The sequence below is a fragment of the Grampus griseus genome (genome assembly GCF_964374135.1).
Source record: "Grampus griseus genome assembly, chromosome: 1".
Lineage (NCBI taxonomy): Eukaryota > Metazoa > Chordata > Mammalia > Artiodactyla > Delphinidae > Grampus > Grampus griseus.
In genome coordinates, this window is record NC_139017.1 from 24,649,789 (window position 1) to 24,669,421 (window position 19,633).

The following is a 19,633-nucleotide window of genomic DNA, read 5'->3' on the forward strand; positions in this document are numbered from 1 at the left end:
CTCCAAGGGAATTTAACAAACGCATGCCTGTTAGAGCTCCCATAGGCTTTTTAAGGGCAGAGTCTGAGAAATGGGGAGTGACTGCTAATAGGTAAGGGATTTCTTTTTGTGGTGATGAAAATGTTCTAAAACTGACTGTGGCAATGATTGCACAGCTTTGTGAATATACTAAAAATCACTGAACTGCTGTATACTTTAAATGTATGAGTGAATTATATAGTATGTGAATTATATCTCAATCAAGCTGTTAAAGATTTACTGGTTTCAACTATACTTCAATAAAAAATTTAAAAATATTATTGATTCATTTTCATTCATTTTTAGGACATTTACCTAAAGCTACACCAGATTTAACCACAGTGAAAACTTGATGCAATGCAGCTTGAAACCCTGCTCCATTCTCTTAAGAAAAAAAAATTCTTGTAACATAATGACAACTGGACTTTTCCTGGGGACAAGTTCCAGGTTTTAGCAGGTTTACAGAAATGCTGCTTCCAGAAAACCAGTAAATAATGATGTCCCCTAATACTATTGCTCCAATTTTTTTCCCCTAGTACTAGCTTTTGGATACATGAAAAATTACTACAAATTAAACTAGGTAAGCATAACAGTGAATAAATTCACCTTAATGTATGTTTCCAAAAAACTGTTGAGAGGGCACTCACCTACAAAAAACTTATTTCTGGTTTGGAATTGAATATCATGTTTTATATGTCATTTCATTTCACATTTGAGAAGCTACTCTATTATTAGAAAAGTACTTATCTGCTAATTTTGTGAAACTTTATTTACTTAGTATCTTAGAATTAAATAGTAAAGAGTAAATATGCCCATAGATCTCTAACCATAAACTCTGTGCATTTTTAGTTTTGACATGAAGAATGGATTAGCAAGAAACAAGATGGGAGACATCTTTAGGGGGCTTTTGCAGTACTCCAGCTAAAGATGATGATTAAAAACAAAAATGTACCAACGTACCGCTTATACATGAAAAACTCTATAGATACACTGGAGGTGAATCACCAAATTTTAATTGAGTTTAGACTATACCATCTCTATTCAGAAATCTGAGAAATTCACAGCTCAGAAAGGAGTTTTATAGATATATGTAGATGAACATCATCATTACACAGATGAGGAAACTAAAGTACAGAATGGTTAAGTCTCACCAAGTGACCCAGGACCAGAAGTAAGATTTGACCTTAGGTTGTACAACTCCTAATTCAGTTTTCTTACACTCTTAAACTCATTTTATTAAAGATATATAAAATAACTTTTTAAATAATCTGTATAAAGGCTGTCCCTAACTTTTATAAGTCATATATTTCAAATGCATAAGGCGACAGTAATTTTACACATATCTGCTCACTGATAATCACTAAATAACTTGAAATTATATAATCACACCTAGGGTAACTGGAATAGGTCATGGAAAGAAGAAATAAAAGGAGCCATGAATCCTGAAGCTATGATTGACTCATATATATGCAACTAGGTGTCAGTTCTTAAAAACATCACTAGATCAGATTAGAAAGGAACAGTCAAATAGCACTTGAATTATGGTTACTGAATAAATCAATTTATATACAGATAGCACTGTATATATCATCTGTTTACAATTAGTTCTTTTAAGAAAATGCTTTCACTTCTCTTGTCAAAAATTTTTTTAATTTGCTTTGAGTCTACTAAGGAAAAGCAAAGAAAAAGGGATCCATTAATTGGAAAGCCAAATGAGTTTAATGAGTTACATTAAAAAGTTATCAAATTGCCCGACTGAATAAACAAGGATTGATTTGTAGAAACCAGGAAGTTTCATATTTTACTCCAAATAAACAAATACAAATAAAAAATAGGATATGGACAGACTGGCTATGTTTCTAATCAGCCAAAGAAGCAGAAGAGAGGAGACACTCCATTTTGTTCACTAGAGCAGCTGTTTGTGTGGGTAAAGTGGTGCTACACTAAAGAGTCCCAGTCTAGGGTGTCAAGAACTCTCTAGAGACAAATGGTTTTGATCAAAAATAACGAGAGGCTGCCTTTTCCCAAGCGTGCCCTGTGACTCAGGCAAAAAAGTCCACAGCTCCAAATTTTAACTGCCAAATTATAAGCCAGATGAGAAATACTCTGATTTACTTTGTAACCAAAGTAATATAAAGCTAGATGTCTTATTCAACATTGTTAGATGATGTATATTAATATATGTTAATGTTTACCACTCACCTACTAAGTGAGATGGAAAGATCCTATAAAGAGGCTGAGTAAGATTGTACTAGCCCATAAACTCACAGGGTAGAAATCAAAGCCAAAGTGATGAAAGAAGGAAACTTTTAAGGTTGATATTGGTAGAAAATGGTCTAATATATAAAGGAAGGAGGCTATATATATATATATTTAAAGCACCTAGTGAGAAGACAGGTACAAAGAATGTCAATTTCAGCACACTTATTACATCAGAATGCTGGGAACAGCCATAAAGAAGTGGTTAAATACTTTATGGTACACCCATATAATGGAACACTATAGAGACATACGTCACATGCATGGCATACCACACAGATGTATCTGTATGTGCTATCACAGAACTAGCTCTGGAATATATTAAGAGAAGAAAAGCAAGAAGCAGGACAATACACACAGTATGGGATGGGAAGACTTTATTCTTAAACAATAGTATAAATAATTTTTTAAAAATACCTTGTGGTATCTTCTTAACAGTGCCTTTTTTGCTTCTTGAACTTTTTCCAGGTATTTTTTGGTCCTTTCTCAAGAAGGCCTGTCCATCTTTGGGGCCTTCACAAGCAGTGTTTTCCAAGTTCTCACCTGCAGCCACCTCACAGCTTGATGTGCAGCTTTCATTATTGTTGAGACTGTCCGGCTCAAACGCTTCAGGTTTACCCATTGCACTGTCACTGCTGGTCAGAAGCTCATGCCCATCACCATCAAGTTGATTTTCATTTTCATCTGATGCAGAGGGCAAGCATGTTACAGTACTTTCCACGCCATCACCAGGATGACATCCAACTTGTGGTTCTATCTGCAGATTATATGTAGGAGTTTCACTGTCATCCATTAGAGCATCTTTTGTTGAACCGTTTAAGTTTCATTAAAGTCCTTCAATGTCTACAATGACAAAAAGAAAAAAAATTCATTTTTTAAACTCTGGATTTTCGGGGATCTTTGATTTTCCTCTTCTCCTGGGTTGTTCTACTGTAAGTAGGGAAGAGAGAAATGACTAAGGCTCATTTCTACTACTTCTATCCCACTTACAACCCTACCCCACCTCACCTAGTTCTTGCTTGAATACAATGGTTCTAAACCCTGGCTGTAAGTTTATTGCCTATGGAGCTTGTCAAATTTCTATCATGGACCTCTGAAATCTAAATCTCTGGGGATCGAGCCCAAACACTGACATATTTTTTGAAGTTCTCTAGATTATTCTAATGTGCATCACGTTGGGACCACTGCCTTGAAGAAAGAAATTAATGGTTATCTGCTAAATTAAAGGTTGTCTGCTAAAACCAATCACTCATGTTATCCCTGGACACTTAACAAACAAGTGAAAGTTACTTATGTAAGTCGTTATATGGCCAAACAGCAGCAATATTTACAAATGAAAACATTTAAAAATAGTTTTAAAATAAATTTTTTAAAAAGTATATGGGGGAAAATTCAGGTAGCATATATTTATACTATATTCTCATTACATCCTTCCTAAAAATAAGCCCTGAAAAGTACCTTAGGATTGTCAACAGATTCCTTTTATACAATTAAAAAAAAAAAAAAAAAAAGAGGGCCATGATTAACTCTAGGCTATTTAGTTTAAGTCTTGGAAAAAAATCTCAGTCTACTCCAAGAATCCTTCTAACATTTTAAAGATATACAAAATAGATTTTAAGCCTTGTATCAGTCATGTTTTACCCCCTCTTCTCATCCAAAAGTATATTACATTTTAAGAAAAATCATGCCAGCCAGATTTAGATATTTTTATGCTTGCCAAGTATTACTTTGGATTTGAATGAAATATAATATTTCAGCAATTTTGAGAAAAACGCAGTGATAAAGAATTTTGTAAATTCTTCAAACTAATAAAAAGAAATGTTTATTTGCTCTTTAGAAAGTCAGTAAATATATATAAATAAATATATATTTAAGTAAAGTAAAATTTTTTTAAAACCAGTAAAACAAAGTATAAAACAAAACATGAGCTCTACACTGATTGTATCACATGATTTCAACTATTTTGCAAGTGGAATATTTTATTTGATTCAGGCATAAAAGTACTGCTTGTCAAATATAAAAATATCTAAATCTGGCTGGTATCATTTTCCTTAAAATATATACTACATAGCTCCACTAAGAAGTATGTAATATGAAAAGTAAAATGATTTAACTTGACTAGAATAACTTAGTTTAGACCTAAATGAATTCTAACTAGAGTATAATTTTTAATTGAAAAGTAATTATTATTATTTTTATAAATTTATTTATTTAATTTATTTTTGGCTGCATTGGGTCTTCGTTGCTGCGCGCAGGCTTTCTCTAGTTGCAGCGAGCAGGGGCTACTCTTCATTGCGGTGCGCAGGCTTCTCATTGTGGTGGCCTCTCTTGTTGTGGAGCACGGGCTCTAGGCGCACAGGCTTCAGTAGTTGTGGCACACAGGCTCAGTAGGTGTGTCTCATGGGCTCTAGAGTGCTGGCTCAGTAGTTGTAGCACACGGGCTTAGTTGCTCCATGGCATGTGAGATCTTCCCAGACCAGGGTTCGAACCCGTGTCCCCTGCATTGGCAGGAGAATTCTTAACCACTGTGCCACCAGGGAAGTCCCAGTAATTATTATTTTAATAAAGTGTCTTCAAGATCTCTCTCATGAGAGAATCCAAATTCAAATGAGACTTTAAAAGTGCATGTGGCTAATACGGTGGAAACACCCCAAATGTTCACTGACGGATGAAGAGAGAAGCAAAATGTGATATATTCACACAATGGAATATTATTCTGCCATAAAAAGGAATGAAGTTCTGATACATGCCACAACATGGATGACCCTTGAAAACATTAAGCCAGACACAAACGGATAAATACTGTATGATTCTACTTATGTGTAATTTTATAATAGGCAAATTCATAGAAATAGAAACTAGATTAGAGGGGCTGAGGGCAGGGGAGGGAGTTACAGCTTAATGGTTACAGAGATTTTGCTTAGGGTGATGGAAAAGATCTGGAAAGAGACAGGGGTGACGGTTACACAACAGTGTCAATGTAATCAATGCCACTGAATTGTATACTTAAAAATGGTTAAAATGGCATATTTTCTGTCACATATTTTTTATCACAATAAAAACAGTGAAAATTTTATGTGGCTATGTAGGAAAAATGTCAGTCCTTAAAACTGGCAACAGCCTCGGTTGTTCTCTGATTTAAATAACCAAATTATTTTCTAGCATGTATTTGCAGTTGAAAATATAAAGGTTTTACTTTTATCTGAAAGAGACACAGAGATCTCATGCCAAAGGGGAAGGAAGAAAGCAATCCACAGAGCCCCAAACAATAAGAGTTGCCTCTTGTTGAGTCTCTGTCATGTATTAGAAGCCGTGCCAGGCACTTCACACACCTTATTTCTAATTCTCCAAACAAGCCTACATGGGAGGTGCTCATACTGTGTTTTAGATGAAGACTCTGAGGCTTGGAGAGGCAAAAATAACTTGTTTAAAATCATATTCTTGGAAAGAAGTGGAACTGGATCTGAAACCAGGTCTTCCTGATTTGCATCCTGTGCAGTTCAGCATAATAGCCGAGAACACAGGCAGACCAAGGGTCAACTTTTGGCTCTGCCATTTAACAAACTGTGTGGTGACCTTAGGCAAGTTACCTAGCATCTCCAAGCTTTAATTTTCTCTTTGTGAAAATAGAGAACTGTAATGCTTACCTCGAAGAGTCATTTGTGAGGCTGAGACAATATGGCAGGTAAAGCAGTTAGCAGAGTACTTGGCCCACAGTAAATGCTCAAGAAAAGTTAGCCATTATTATTGCCCAACAAATCTTACAGATTGGCCTTGAACACCAGTAGGTTTATTCAAGCAGCTCTGTAGCCTTACTGAAGGTTCAGAAACAGAGCTTTTCTAGACCTCCTGGAAATAATTAGGTTCCTGATGATAGACTAATGTTAACCAGCATCATTTGAGAATGCTGAAGTATTAATTTATGATAGGGATATCTCAGCAAGTTCCTGGAATATTTAATGATCTGTTCTGTGCACCATTTCAGATGATGAGGATGTCTAGAAATTAGTGATTAAGGGATTTCCCTGGTGGTCCAGTGGGTAAGACTCCGTGCTCTCAATGCAGGGGGCCCGGGTTCCATCCCTGGTCGGGGAACCAGATCTCACACGCATGCTGCAACTAAGAGTCCGAATGCTGCAATGAAGAAGCCCTCATGCCACAACTAAACAGGCCGCAACGAAGATCCCATGTGTTGCAACTACGACCCGGCCCAGCCAAATAAATAAATAAATATTTAAGAAAAAAAAATTAGTGATTAAGCCTCCTTGGTGAGTATAAAATTACAGATCACACTTCGCAACTTTAATGAGTGTCATGTACCAGTTAAACTCTTCAGACCGATACTCTAATTCAATTCTCACAATTACTCTAGCAGATGGGTAATTTTTAGTCCTATTATACTAATGAAGAAACCAAGTGTCATATCTCATCAAGGGTCAGCTAGTAAGTTCAGAAATAGAACATGGATCAGTTGTGATCTTGAGGCCATACTCTCAACAATTATGCTTTATGGACAATGGGGTAAAAGTATCAATAACTTAAAGAATATTTCACGCCAGCTGTGGTATACCTCAGTGAAGAATCTCTACCCTACAACACAGGACACATCTCTAATAAACATGAAGTTCAAGTTCCTGGAAGTTCTCTCTATCCCTGGGAATTGCTAGATCCAAACAATATACAATTTCTTAAAATAATCCACCTTCTTCTGTCGAGAACTGTTTTTTAAAAAAGACATACTAATATACTATTTATGTTAAATATCTATTACCAGTAAAGTAGGTCTTCCTTTCTTTGGGCCTCAAGACATTTTGCCTCCTATTATTTTGTGACAACGTAATTAGTTTAATTCTCAAAAGGCTACTTTGTAAACTACTTTCTAATACTAATACTTATAGGTGTGAATCTGTAATTGTTCTTAATAGACACTGACCAATTCTTCATGGCTTGGCTCAAAAGTCACTCCAATTTGTCTTCCCTGACTTCTCCATTCCAAAAGACATGATGCATTCCTCTATGGCACTCTGTACCACGCATAGAGTCCCTCCCAAATACAACTCTCTGCACTGTATATATTTGCATATGTGTCCTACCAGATTTAAGCCATTTGAATACCCATAACTCCAGCCACAGATAATTTTTATTCTTCACAATGTCTAGCTCTGGGCCTTATACTTATTATATATATGAAGGAGTGGAGGGCTTATTTTCTACAGTTTCTGTCTTCAAAGGAGAAAGGCACATGGATTTCTATACACTCCTCTGCCCCTACTCTGAGAGGTAAAGGAACCTATTATACAATATTTGGCTTCTATCTGCATTCCTAACACATTTCAATTGGAACACTTTAACTTAAGCAGTAGGATAATATTCTTAATGGGATTTCAAATTAGTACGGGCCTACTGCTTTTGGAAACAGTTATAAAGAAATACTATTTTTGGAAACAGTTATAAGCAAATACTATTTTTGTCTTCTTCCTCCTCTTTCCTTTCCTTCAATGCTATAACAACAGCATTTAAAAAGGTTCATCTTCATGTACACCTGTATCTCGCTATATGAAAGCACCTAGGCAAGAGAAAAATCATAGGGAGAAAGAAGCCCCAGTTGATACATAGTATTTTTAAATATGCCCTAACATTATATGGGACCTGGAGGTTAGAAGTACAGTAGAAAAGGCATTCTAAGTTATTTGCTATATCTAAGCTGTACGTCTATTCTATGAGTCCCTACGGCTGTACCAATTCTCACAAAAAGAAACAGCGAGGGCTTCCCTGGTACCACAGCGGTTAAGAATCCGCCTGCCAATGCAGGGGACACAGGTTCGAGCCCTGGTCTGGGAAGATCCCACATGCCGAGGAGCACCTAAGCCTGTGTGACACAACTACTGAGCCTGCGCTCTAGAGCCCGTGAGCCACAACTACTGAACTCATGTGCCACAACTACTGAAGCCTGCACGCCTAGAGCCCGTGCTCCGCAACAAGAGAAGCCACCGTGATGAGAAGCCTGCACACCTCAAGGAAGAGCAGCCCCTGCTCGCCGCCACTAGAGAAAGCCCACACGCAGCAATGAAGACCCAACACAACCAAAAAATAAAATAAATAAATTTTTTAAAAAAAGAATGAAAAAGAACAGCGACACAGTACAATCATTGCACAACACTGACTCGGGCATATTTTGCCTTTCAAAAGCATGATAGTAAGTGTTGCCCAAGTTTCCAGCCTCTTGTGGCAAAATAGCATACCAAATATGTACATTGTATAAAAGTTATTTGACATGTTGACTTAGTACACTGAAGAATTTCAAGCTAACTATTCAAGCTGAAGAATCTCAAACAAACTATTCAAGTAAGGCTCATACAAAAGTTAAAAAACAAAACTTTGAGGAAGAACATTTAAATATAATAAAGTAACAGACTAACAAAGAGAAATCTACATTTTGTCAAAAAAATAATCTCACTCCCAGGTATGATTTGACTTCATTTTTGATACATCTTAATGCATTATCTGGTGAGATTAAACATCAGGTGCTACTGAAATTTAAAAATTAATTTATAGGAATGGTTAAATATATAATATTACTCAATTATTTTATTAAAATGCTTTAAGAAGATTCTGAGTGCCATTTTTCTGTAATCCAAGTAAATTAGGCCTAAATACTATACTTTTACCTTCGAAAGAAGCCAAGATTCTTCTTAAGAATTAAGATGCAACCCCAAGTTTAAATTTGATGACTTATAGTCAACCCAAAATTTAGAAGTTACCAAATAACGTATTCTATTAAACCTAAATTCAAATCTGGCTACTCACAGTTAACTCAGAATTGAGGAAGAAAGTCACCACACTCATATGTTGTGTTTATGATGGTAACTACATATCACTTTACATTTCGTCATCTTACTCACTTGACGTGTTCCAATACTACTTATATCTCATTGCTAAATCTATAGTTTTCTGTGATGAATGCTTTGTTTAGACATATGTACCTGTAGGCAATATTCAGTATACCAGCAATAAAAAGCATGCCCCAGAAGAATGATTCTCAAAAATTTTGCAGCCCAAAATAAACAATTCATTGTTCACTGAAATCATGTACATACAAAATACGTGTACATAACTGAAACAAAGATTTCTCAAAACTAAACACACATGAAGCACTCTGATACATTCTCCATTCTATTCAATACTATTTCTTATTTTCTTTAAATGCTGATCAAGGTCTACTAGGTAGATTTCATACCTCACTAATGAGCATTGACCACAGCAATAAGGCAGTTTCTAGGAATTAACAGTCTCATCCTAAGGACCACCAACTGAGCACTAGAGAAGTTTGTAATTATCTCCAAATTTTTTTCTGAAAATGATGCAGATCATATGAAACTCGGACATAAACTTCACTTAACATATTATCCCCCAAATCTCAGTAAAATAATTTTTGCTAATTTATATCACTGACCTCACATTAAAATTTAGCTAAAATACTATGCTTGATTCAGGGTCCCTTAGTTGATATCTTTGGTTGTCAGCTATATTCTATATCTATGCTATCCAATATGGTAGCCACTAACCACATATGGCTCCTGAGTACTTGAAATATGAACAGTGAGACTGGGGAACTGAATTTTTACTTTTATTTAATTTTAATTAATTTAAATTCTAAAACATATTGATTCAGTTATTGAAAAACTTATGCATGTTTGAAACAAATTGGGTATGTGAACCTGCTTTTTCACCTAAATTTTAGGAAATTTAAATATAGATCAAGCATTTCCAACAAAAAATGTGTCTAAATTGAGATGTGCTATATTTGCAAAATAAACACCATATTTCAAAGACTTATTAGGAATAGAAAGAATATAAAAATAATAGGCCTTTAATAATTTTAAGTATTGATTACAAGTTAAAATAATATTTTGATCTAACGGATTAAACAAACCCTATTATTAAAATTAATCTCACCTTTTAAAACCCTTTTTTAATGTGGTTACTAGAAAACAAAATTCTATATATGGCTCACATTCTATTTCTATCAGACAATGTTGCTCTCCATTATACTGCTTTGATAGTGCCACTGTAGCCAAAGTCCTGGCTCATAGTGAATCACTCCATTCAGGATTCTTTCTTGCTAATACTAGTTAGGCTGTCGACATTTCCCGGGTATAGACGTTATTATTACTATAATTAAATAAGGTAAACACCTAATGAAAGAAATAGATACTAAAAGTTTAAAAAATTAATTTGTAAGTACTTGTTTATATCTTATTTTCTGGATCATGTCGTCCCCCTCTTTAGGTACTTTGCCATATTCAAATTATTCCTGGTACTTCAGAAATGTTAAATGGTAATTATAACTAGTAAAATGGCCTTATAGAAATCTTTCTAAATAGTTTAATTTCTATATAATACTACGTACAAAAGTAAGCCAGATTGTTTTAGTATTTCTTTAGTAAGAATAAAAAACACAATTTCACAATAAGGAATTTACTCTTAATTAAGAAAAACGGTCATAGAAAATGTCTTAAGGAGGAGGATAAAAATATAACAAAGTATATAGATGCAAACTATTACATATAGAATGGATAAACAACAAGGTCCTACTGTATAGGGAACTATACTACTATATACTACAGGGAACTATATTCAATATCCTGAGATAAACCATAATGGAAAAGAATATAAAAAGAATATAATAGTAACTCTGTGTAACTAACTGAAAAAAATGCTTGTGTTGCTACTATAATTTCGTATGCTGTGATTTGCCCACCCTTTATCTTCAAGTGATACATAAGTTGTTAATTTCTAGGAGCATTTGAGTCATAAAGTCAGTAGACAAAATTTATAATTAATGATTGTTAAATGAAAAAATTGTATAAAAATAAAATAGAATATAAAAAAGAATGTATATATGTGTATAACTGAGTCACTTTGCTATATAGCAGAAATTAACACAACATTGTAAATCAACTATACTTCAATAAAAAAAATTTGTTAAATCATAAAAATGCAACAAAGTATACAACACAACTACAAGAATACAAAAAAGAAAAACAAGAAAAATAATCCATTACTGTAAAATGTGAAGGTAATGATTCTAAGGGAGAATACAACAAACATGGATTTTACTTATGCAGAGAAAGTACTCTTAAAATATAAAGGAACTCACAAACCATGTGACTCATAAACCCAAAACAACCTTGGGGCAGGTAAGCTGAATAAAAGGAAGCATAATTTGTTTCATTTTCTTCAATCCTCCCTTTCATAATGGGACTCAGTTCAAGATAGCTTACACATCAACAAAGACTTTAAGTTCAAAATCCATTACATAAATGGAAATGACATGTCAAAAGCCTCAGTGGGGGTATATCCAAGCAGTGCAAAGACAAATAGAGTCATCTCTCTCCTCTCTTTCCTCTCTCTTATATACAGACATATATAAATTTTACTTAAAGAAAAAACAGAAAAGTAAATCTTTAAAATAGTGTGAATGCAAGGACATCTTCAGGCATCCAGACACATGTATTTTTAGCAATAATTTCTAACAATTTTTTCATTTAACAATCATTAATTATAAATTTTGCCTACTTCAGGGTGACTGACTTTATGATTCAAATGCTCCTAGAAATTAACAACGTCTATCACTTGAAGATAAAGGGTGGGCAAATCACAGCATATGAAATTACAGTAGCAACACAAGCATTTTTTTCAGTTAGTTCCACAGAGTTAATACCACATGCATTGAGAGAACCACAGTTTAGGGGAAGGAGTCATTTCACTAGGGTCATGCATAAGCTATGTTTTTTTGGTTTTAAATACTTCTTTGTTGTAAAACTGATTGCAACCATACTTTGAAGCCACAACCAACAGAATCTAAGAACTTGAAAATACTTTTTAGTTCAGACCATAACTTTTAAAATACTTTTAAAACAAAAACTATGTTTACTATTACATATATACTATATATCTTCATGGAAACTGTCTTAATAATTTTTAAACTTTGAGCACTTTGCTATACAACTAGTAACATAAGGCAATCTATCTACACTTTAATTATTAAATATACAAAAGAATCTATATATTTTGTTTTAAAATAATTCTTGCTAATATAGTGGCAAGAGCAAACTGTTCATTAGAACCTTCCCTTAAGAGGCCTGACCAAATAGCATTATCTGAATAAAATGCTAATTATTAACAGTAGTCAACAGTTATTGAATATTTACTATCAGGCAGTATTTCAGTCATGTGTAATATATATGTGAATTTATGAATTTAAAATAATTTAAATTTATAAATTTAATATATAAAATTTAATGTTCACACAGGTCCTACAAAGTAGTTCTATAATTACATCCATATTATAGAGAAGGAAACAGCAACAAAAAGATTCAATAAATAGGCCAAGGTCACAGAGCTAGTACATGACAAAGTCTGGATTCAAACTCAAAGAACCTGACTCCACAGCCTACACCCTTGACCACTATAATCATTTTCACATTAATTTAAAAAATCAACTATATTCATGTATATTTTGTAAACACCAAATTGCTAGCCCTAAGGAGATAGCAACATGAAAAATTTCTAGTGTCTTGAAATGTTTTTCAGATTATAGAGTTTAGAAAATAGGTTGAGGCAAAATAAAATAAAACCCACCAATAAGACTATTTACTTAATGTAATTTCTAAATGTGATGAACTCATTTCTTTAGGATTACACATTAATCTATATCATATCCCCATTAGAGACCATCATTAAGAATTTGACACGTTCCCTTGTACACACAGAATAATTTCTACTAGGCCGATCACAAGTATTTACTGAACCAACATCACAGCTAAAGGGAATAAAGTACAAGAGTCTTCATACTTTGATAGTATACCCCTAATGAGCAAAGAAACACATACCCACTATATGTATATTTGTTCATAACCTATATGAATGTATACTGGATATATATATATACACATATACACACACACACACACACACACACACACACACACTCATTTTTGAACATGTGCAAAAACATATTAAGAAAAGATGAAAGGGACTTCCCTCACGGTCAAGTGGGTAAGACTCTGTGCTCCCAATGCAGGGGGCCCAGGTGTGATCCCTGGTTGGGGAACTAGATCCCGCATGCATGCTACAACTAAGAGTTCTCATGCTGCAACTAAGAAGTCTGTGTGCCACGACTAAGAAGCCTGAATGCCACAACTAAGAGTCTGCATGTCGCAACTAAGAGTCTGCATGCCGCAACTAAGAAGCCTGCATGCTGCAACTAAGATGCCTGCATGCCACGACTAAGAAACCCACATGCTGCAACTAAGAGCCTGCATGCCGCAACTAAACATCCTGAATGCCGCAACAAAGATCCTGCGTGCCGCAACTAAGACCCCACGCAGCCAAAATAAAATAAAAAAATAAAAATAAAAATGTTTTGAAAAGAAAAGATGAATGAGTTCTACTTCTGGGAAGTGCAGACTAGCTCGTTTCAGACAAACCCTCCTGTTGATAGCAGTTAGAGAAGCTGGCAGAGAGCTTCAATTTGGAAGCCAAAAAAGCTGAGCAGAGCCTTTAGCAGACTTACAGAGCTGGCACAAACAATGGGGTTTAGGACTTGCCAAGAAGAAGGGAGCCTTAGGCTTTCAAGTGGGACCAAAAACGGCTACTCCCCAGAAGAAACAGTGAATCTGAAATAGACCAGCCTTCACAGGGACTAAAGCCCAGTAGAATGATCTTCATTTCTGGATGAATTAAGATGATCTGCCCTAACTTGGTTGCCTGCCAGCAACATGAATAAATCTCCTCTGGAAGAAGAAATCCAACAAAGGCTCAAATTACCTCCACAAATTTTCATCTATAAAGCCTGTAATATAATCCAAAATAACCAGGCATACAAGAGATCAAAACGTGACAAAAAAAACTGGGAGGAAATGCAGTGAACAGAAGCAGGTTCACAAGAAATTCATATACTGGAGTTAACTTAAAGAAACTTTAAAACAACTATTATTAAAATGTTCAAGGACTTAAATGAATAGGTGAGAAAATTTCAAAAGAATTGACAATATAGCGACAAAAGCAAATAGTTTATTTTGCTTTTTAATCAAATCACTATATTTGAATTTTTAAAAATCCAAATGAGTATTCTAGATCTAAAAAATACAATAACTGAAATTACTCTAGAACTGGAACTCAAGGGTAAATTTATTAATTTCTAAAAGATTTTAGAATGAAGAAACGAGTATAACTTTTGAACTCATGCAAAATGGTGTCTAATAAGAAAAAAGTTGAAAAATGTGACATGAAAAACATAAAAAACATGGAGGGGAGTACAAACAGAGAGTTTTAGAATGTGTTCAAACTTAAGTTGTTGTCAACTTAAAATAGACTATCGTAAGTAGAAGCTGTTATATGGAAGCCACATGATAACCACCAAGCAAAAACCTATAATAGATACACAAAAGATAATGAGAAAGGAATCTAAGCACATCCACTAAAGAAAGCCATCAAACCACAAAGGGAGAAAGCAAGAGAAGAAGAAAAAAATCAGAGGAACTACAAAACAGTCAAAAAAACAATGAACAAACTGGCAGTAAATACATACCTATCGATAACTACTTTAAATGTGAATAGAATAAATTCTCCAATCAAAAGACAGAGAATGGCTGAGTGGATAAAAAAAGCAAAACTCATCTATATGCTGTCTACAAGAGACTCTCTTCAGACATAGGTCCTAAACAAACTGAAAATGAAAGAATAGGAAAAAATATTCACTGCAAATGGAAACCAAAAGAAAGTTGAGATAGCTATACTTACATCAGACAAACTAGACTTTAAAACAAAGACTGTAATAAAAGAAGGGCATTATACATTGATAAAGGAGTAATACAACAAGAATATAAGGAATTTGTAAATGTTTATGCATCCAGCATAGGAGCACCTAAACATTTAAAGCAAATACTAACAGACCTAAAAGGAGAAATATATAGCAATACAATAATAACAGTAGAGAAATTTAATAACCCAATTACATCAATGGATAGATCATCCAAAAACATCATCTTTAAATAAGATGTTAGGTCAGATAGACTTAACAGATATATAAAGAACATTTCATCCAAAAGCAACAGACAGGGTTTCCCTGGTGGCTCAGTGGCTAAGAATTCGCCTGCCAATGAAAGGGACACAGGTTTGAACCCTGGACCGGGAAGATCCCACGTGCAGTGGAGCAACTAAGCCCATGCACCACAACTACTGAGCCCACGCACCTAGAGCCCATGCTCCGCAACAAGAGAAGCCACGGCAATGAGAAGCCTGTGCACTGCAACAAAGAGCAGCCCCTGCTCACTGCAACTAGATAAAGCCCACGTACAGCTACAAAGACCCAATACAGCCAAAAATTAATTAATTAATTAATTTAAAAAAAGAACAAAAGCAACAGACTCACATTCTTCTTGAGTACACATGGAACATTCTCCAGGACAGATCATATGGTAGGCCACAAAAAGTCTTAACAAATTAAAAAAGGCTGAAATCATCTCAAACACCTTTTCCAACTACGGTGGTATGAAACTAGAAATCAATTACGAGAAGAAAATTCACAAATATGTGGAGAGGAAACAACATGCTACTGAAAAACCAATGGATCCACAAAGAAACCAAGAGTGAAATTCAAAAATACCTTGAGACAAACAAAAATGGAAATACAACATATCAAAACTTATAAGACACAGCAAAAGCAGTTCTAAGAGGGAAGTTCATAATGATAAATGCCACCTCAAGAAACTGGAAACATGTCAAACAAATAAACTAACTTTACATCTGAAGGGAAAAAAAGGACAAATGAAGCCCAAAATTAGTAGAAGAAAGGAAATAAGAAAGATCAGAGCAGAAATAAATGAAATAGAGACTAGAAAAATAATAGAAAAGATCAATGAAACCAAGAGCTGGTTCTTTGAAAAGATAAACTAAACTGAGAAACCTTTAGCTTGCCTCACCAATAAAAAAAGAGGACTCAAATAAAATCAGAAATGAAACAGGAAACATTATGACTGACACCACAAAAATACAAAGAATCCTAAGAGACTACTACAAACAGCTGTAAACCAACAAACTGGACAACCTAGAAGAAATGGATACATTCCTAGAAACATACAACTTTCCAAGACCAAATCAGGAAAAACTGAAAATCAATTACTAATAAGATTTACTGATCAGTAACTTAAAACCTCCTAACAAACAGAAGTCCAAAAGCAGACAGCTTTACTAGTGAATTCTACCTAACATTCAAAGAATCATTACCAATCCTTCTCAAATTCTTCTAAAAAATACAAGGGGAGGGAACAGTTCCAAACTCATTTTATGAGGCCAGCATTACCCTGATACCAAAACCAGACAAGGATAACACAAGAAAAGTAAATCACAGGCCAATATCCCTGACGAACATAGATGAAAAGTACTCAACTAAATATTAGCAAATTGGACTCGACCTTACGTTAAGAGGATCTCACACCATGCATAATCAAGTGGGACTTATCCCAGGAATGCAAGGATGGTTCAACATCCACAAATCAATTACGTGATACACCACATTAACAAAATGAAGACTAAAAATCATATGACCATCTCAATGGATGCTGAAGATGCATTTGACAAAATTCAACATCATTTTATGATAAAAACTCTCCACAAAGTGGGTATGAAGGGAACATACCTCAACATAATAAAGACTGTATATGACAAGGCCACAGCTAACATCATACTCAATGAAAAGCTGAAAGTTTTCCTTCGAAGACTAGGAACAAAACAAGGATGCCCACTCTCCCCACTTTCATTAAGCATAGTATTGGAATTCCTATCCAGAGCAAGAAAAAAAATAAAAGGCATCCAACTTGGAAAGGAAGAAATAAAATTGACACTCTTTGCAGATTACACATGATACCATACACAGAAAATCCTTAAGACTCCACCACAAAAATTGTTAGAACTAATAAATGAATACAGTTGCAGGATACAAAATTAATAGGCAAAAATCTGTTTCTATACACTAATCATGAACTATCAGAAAGAGAAATTAAGAAAATCCCATTTACAACAGCATCAAAAAGAATAAAATGCCCCAAAATAAATTTAACCAAGGAGGTGAAAGACCTATACACTGAACATTGTAAGACACAGAGGAAAGAAATTGAAGAAGACACAAATAAAGACATTCTGTGCTCATGGACTGGAATAATTAATATTGTTAAAATGGCCATACTACTCAAGGCTGTCTATAGATTCAATGCAATCCTTATCAAAATTCCAATGTCATTTTTCCAGAAATAGAAAAAACAATTCTAAAATTTGTATGGAACCACAAAAGACTCCAAATAGCCAAAGCAATCTTGAGAAAGAACAACAAAGCTGGAGGCACCATGCTCCCTGATTTCAAACTATATTAGAAAGCTACAGTAATCAAAGTAGTATGGTATTAGCATAAACACAGACACAGAAATCTATAGAACAAAATAGAGAACCCAGAAATAAACCCATGCGCACATTTATTTACAACAAAGTAGCCAAGAATACACAATGGGGAAAGGACAGTCTCTTCAATTAATGGTTTTGGGAAAACTGGACAGCCACATGCAAAAGAAAAAAATTAGACCACTATCTTACATCATACACAAAAATTAACTCAAAATGGATTAACTCTTGAATGTAAGACCTGAAACCATAAAATTCCTACAAGAAAACATAGGCAATAAGCTCCCTGACATCATTCATGGTAATGATTTTTCAGACAACTGGGACTACATCAAACTTAAAAGCTTCTAGACAGCAAAGGAAACCACCAACAAAATGAAAGGCAACCTACTGAATGAGAGAAAAAAATCTGCAAATCATATATCTCTGATGAGAGGTTAATTTCCAAAATACATAAAGAATTCACACAACTTAATAGCAAAATAATCCAATTTAAAAATGAGCAAAGGATCTGGATAGACATTTTTTCTAAAGACATACAGATGGCCAAGAGGAACGTGAAAAGATGCTCAATATCACTAATCATCAGAGAAATGCAAATCAAAATCACGAGATACCACCTCACACCTGTCAGAATGGCTATTAGCAAAAAGATAAGAAATAACATGTGTTGGTGAGGATATGGAGATAAGTGAACCCTGTGCACTGTTGGTGGGAATGTAAATTGGTACAGTCACTATGGAAAACAGTAAAGAGGTTGCTAAAAAATAAAAAATAGAGTTACCATGTGATCCAGAAATCCCACTTCCAGGTATTTATCCAAAGAAAACAAAATCACGACCGTCAGAAGATAACCGCAACCCCATGTTCACTGCAACATTATTTACATTAGTCAAGACTTGGAAACAACCTAAGTGCTCATCAACAGATGAACAGATAAAGAAAATGTGTGTACACACACAGACACACACAATGAAATATTATTCAACCATTTTTAAAAAGAATGAAATTCTGCCATTTGCAAAAACATGGATGAACCTTGAGAGCATTATGTTAAGTAAAATAAGCCAGATGGACAAAGACAAATACCATATGATCTCATATGTATGTGGAATATTAAAAACAAACAAACAAAAACAAGCTCATAGATACAGTGAAGAGATTGGTGGTTGCCAGAGATGGAGGGTGATGAGTAGGCAAAATGGGTGAAGGAAGTCAAAAGACACAAACTTCCGGTTATAAAATAAATAAGTCATGGGGAAGTAATGCAGTGTGGCAACTATAGCTAATACTGCATTGTATACCTGAAAGTTGCTAAAACAGTAGAGCTTAAAAGTTTCATCATAAGAAAAAAATTCTATAACTATGTATGGTGACAGATGTTAACTAGAATTATATGGTGATCATTTCACAATATATACAAATATTGAACCACTGTGTTGTACACTTGAAACTAATATATGTCAATTATACCTCAAAAAATAGAAAATTTAAATTAAAAAAAAAAGCTAAACTTTACAAAAGGTATCTAATAACTTTTTAACCAATTCAAGAAAATTTCATTTAGATGAGTTGCTAAGTGGGAAAGCAAAGAGTAACTTTCCTAAAATCTATTTTGTTTTTTAAATCCAATCACTAGGGCTATCTAAGCATAATTTACTATGATGAACAAATCTTTACCTATAATATCTACATATTATATAACACTGATGTATGAATATTTTCTCTTTGGTAGTTTCAGAATAAATACTAGATTGAATGAAAATTTATATCCCCAAACAACTAAGTCATAACTAAATTAGTGTAAGCGTTAAGATAATAATCATATACTGTCTTTTACATATGCACACCAACCTATATATTTGTGCCAACATCAACAGTTCTGGGTAACTTAAGA

General features: G+C 34.3%; 1 protein-coding gene across 4 annotated transcripts in view; it reads right to left on the bottom strand.

The window, feature by feature from the left end:
* CNST (consortin, connexin sorting protein) overlaps positions 1-19,633 on the bottom strand; it is a 115,848-nt gene that overhangs the window by 73,167 nt on the left and 23,048 nt on the right. For 3 of the 4 annotated variants that reach the window (XR_014296596.1, XM_082652499.1, XM_082652498.1), the window contains exon 2: positions 2,695-3,120. The exons of the other annotated variant lie outside the window; for it this stretch is intronic. Coding sequence is in view for 2 of the 3 variants with exons in the window: in XM_082652499.1 (XP_082508625.1) it covers positions 2,695-3,070 (376 nt within the window). In the remaining variant the exon portion in view is untranslated. The remainder of the gene's footprint in view (positions 1-2,694; positions 3,121-19,633) is intronic. 4 annotated transcript variants of the gene reach the window in all.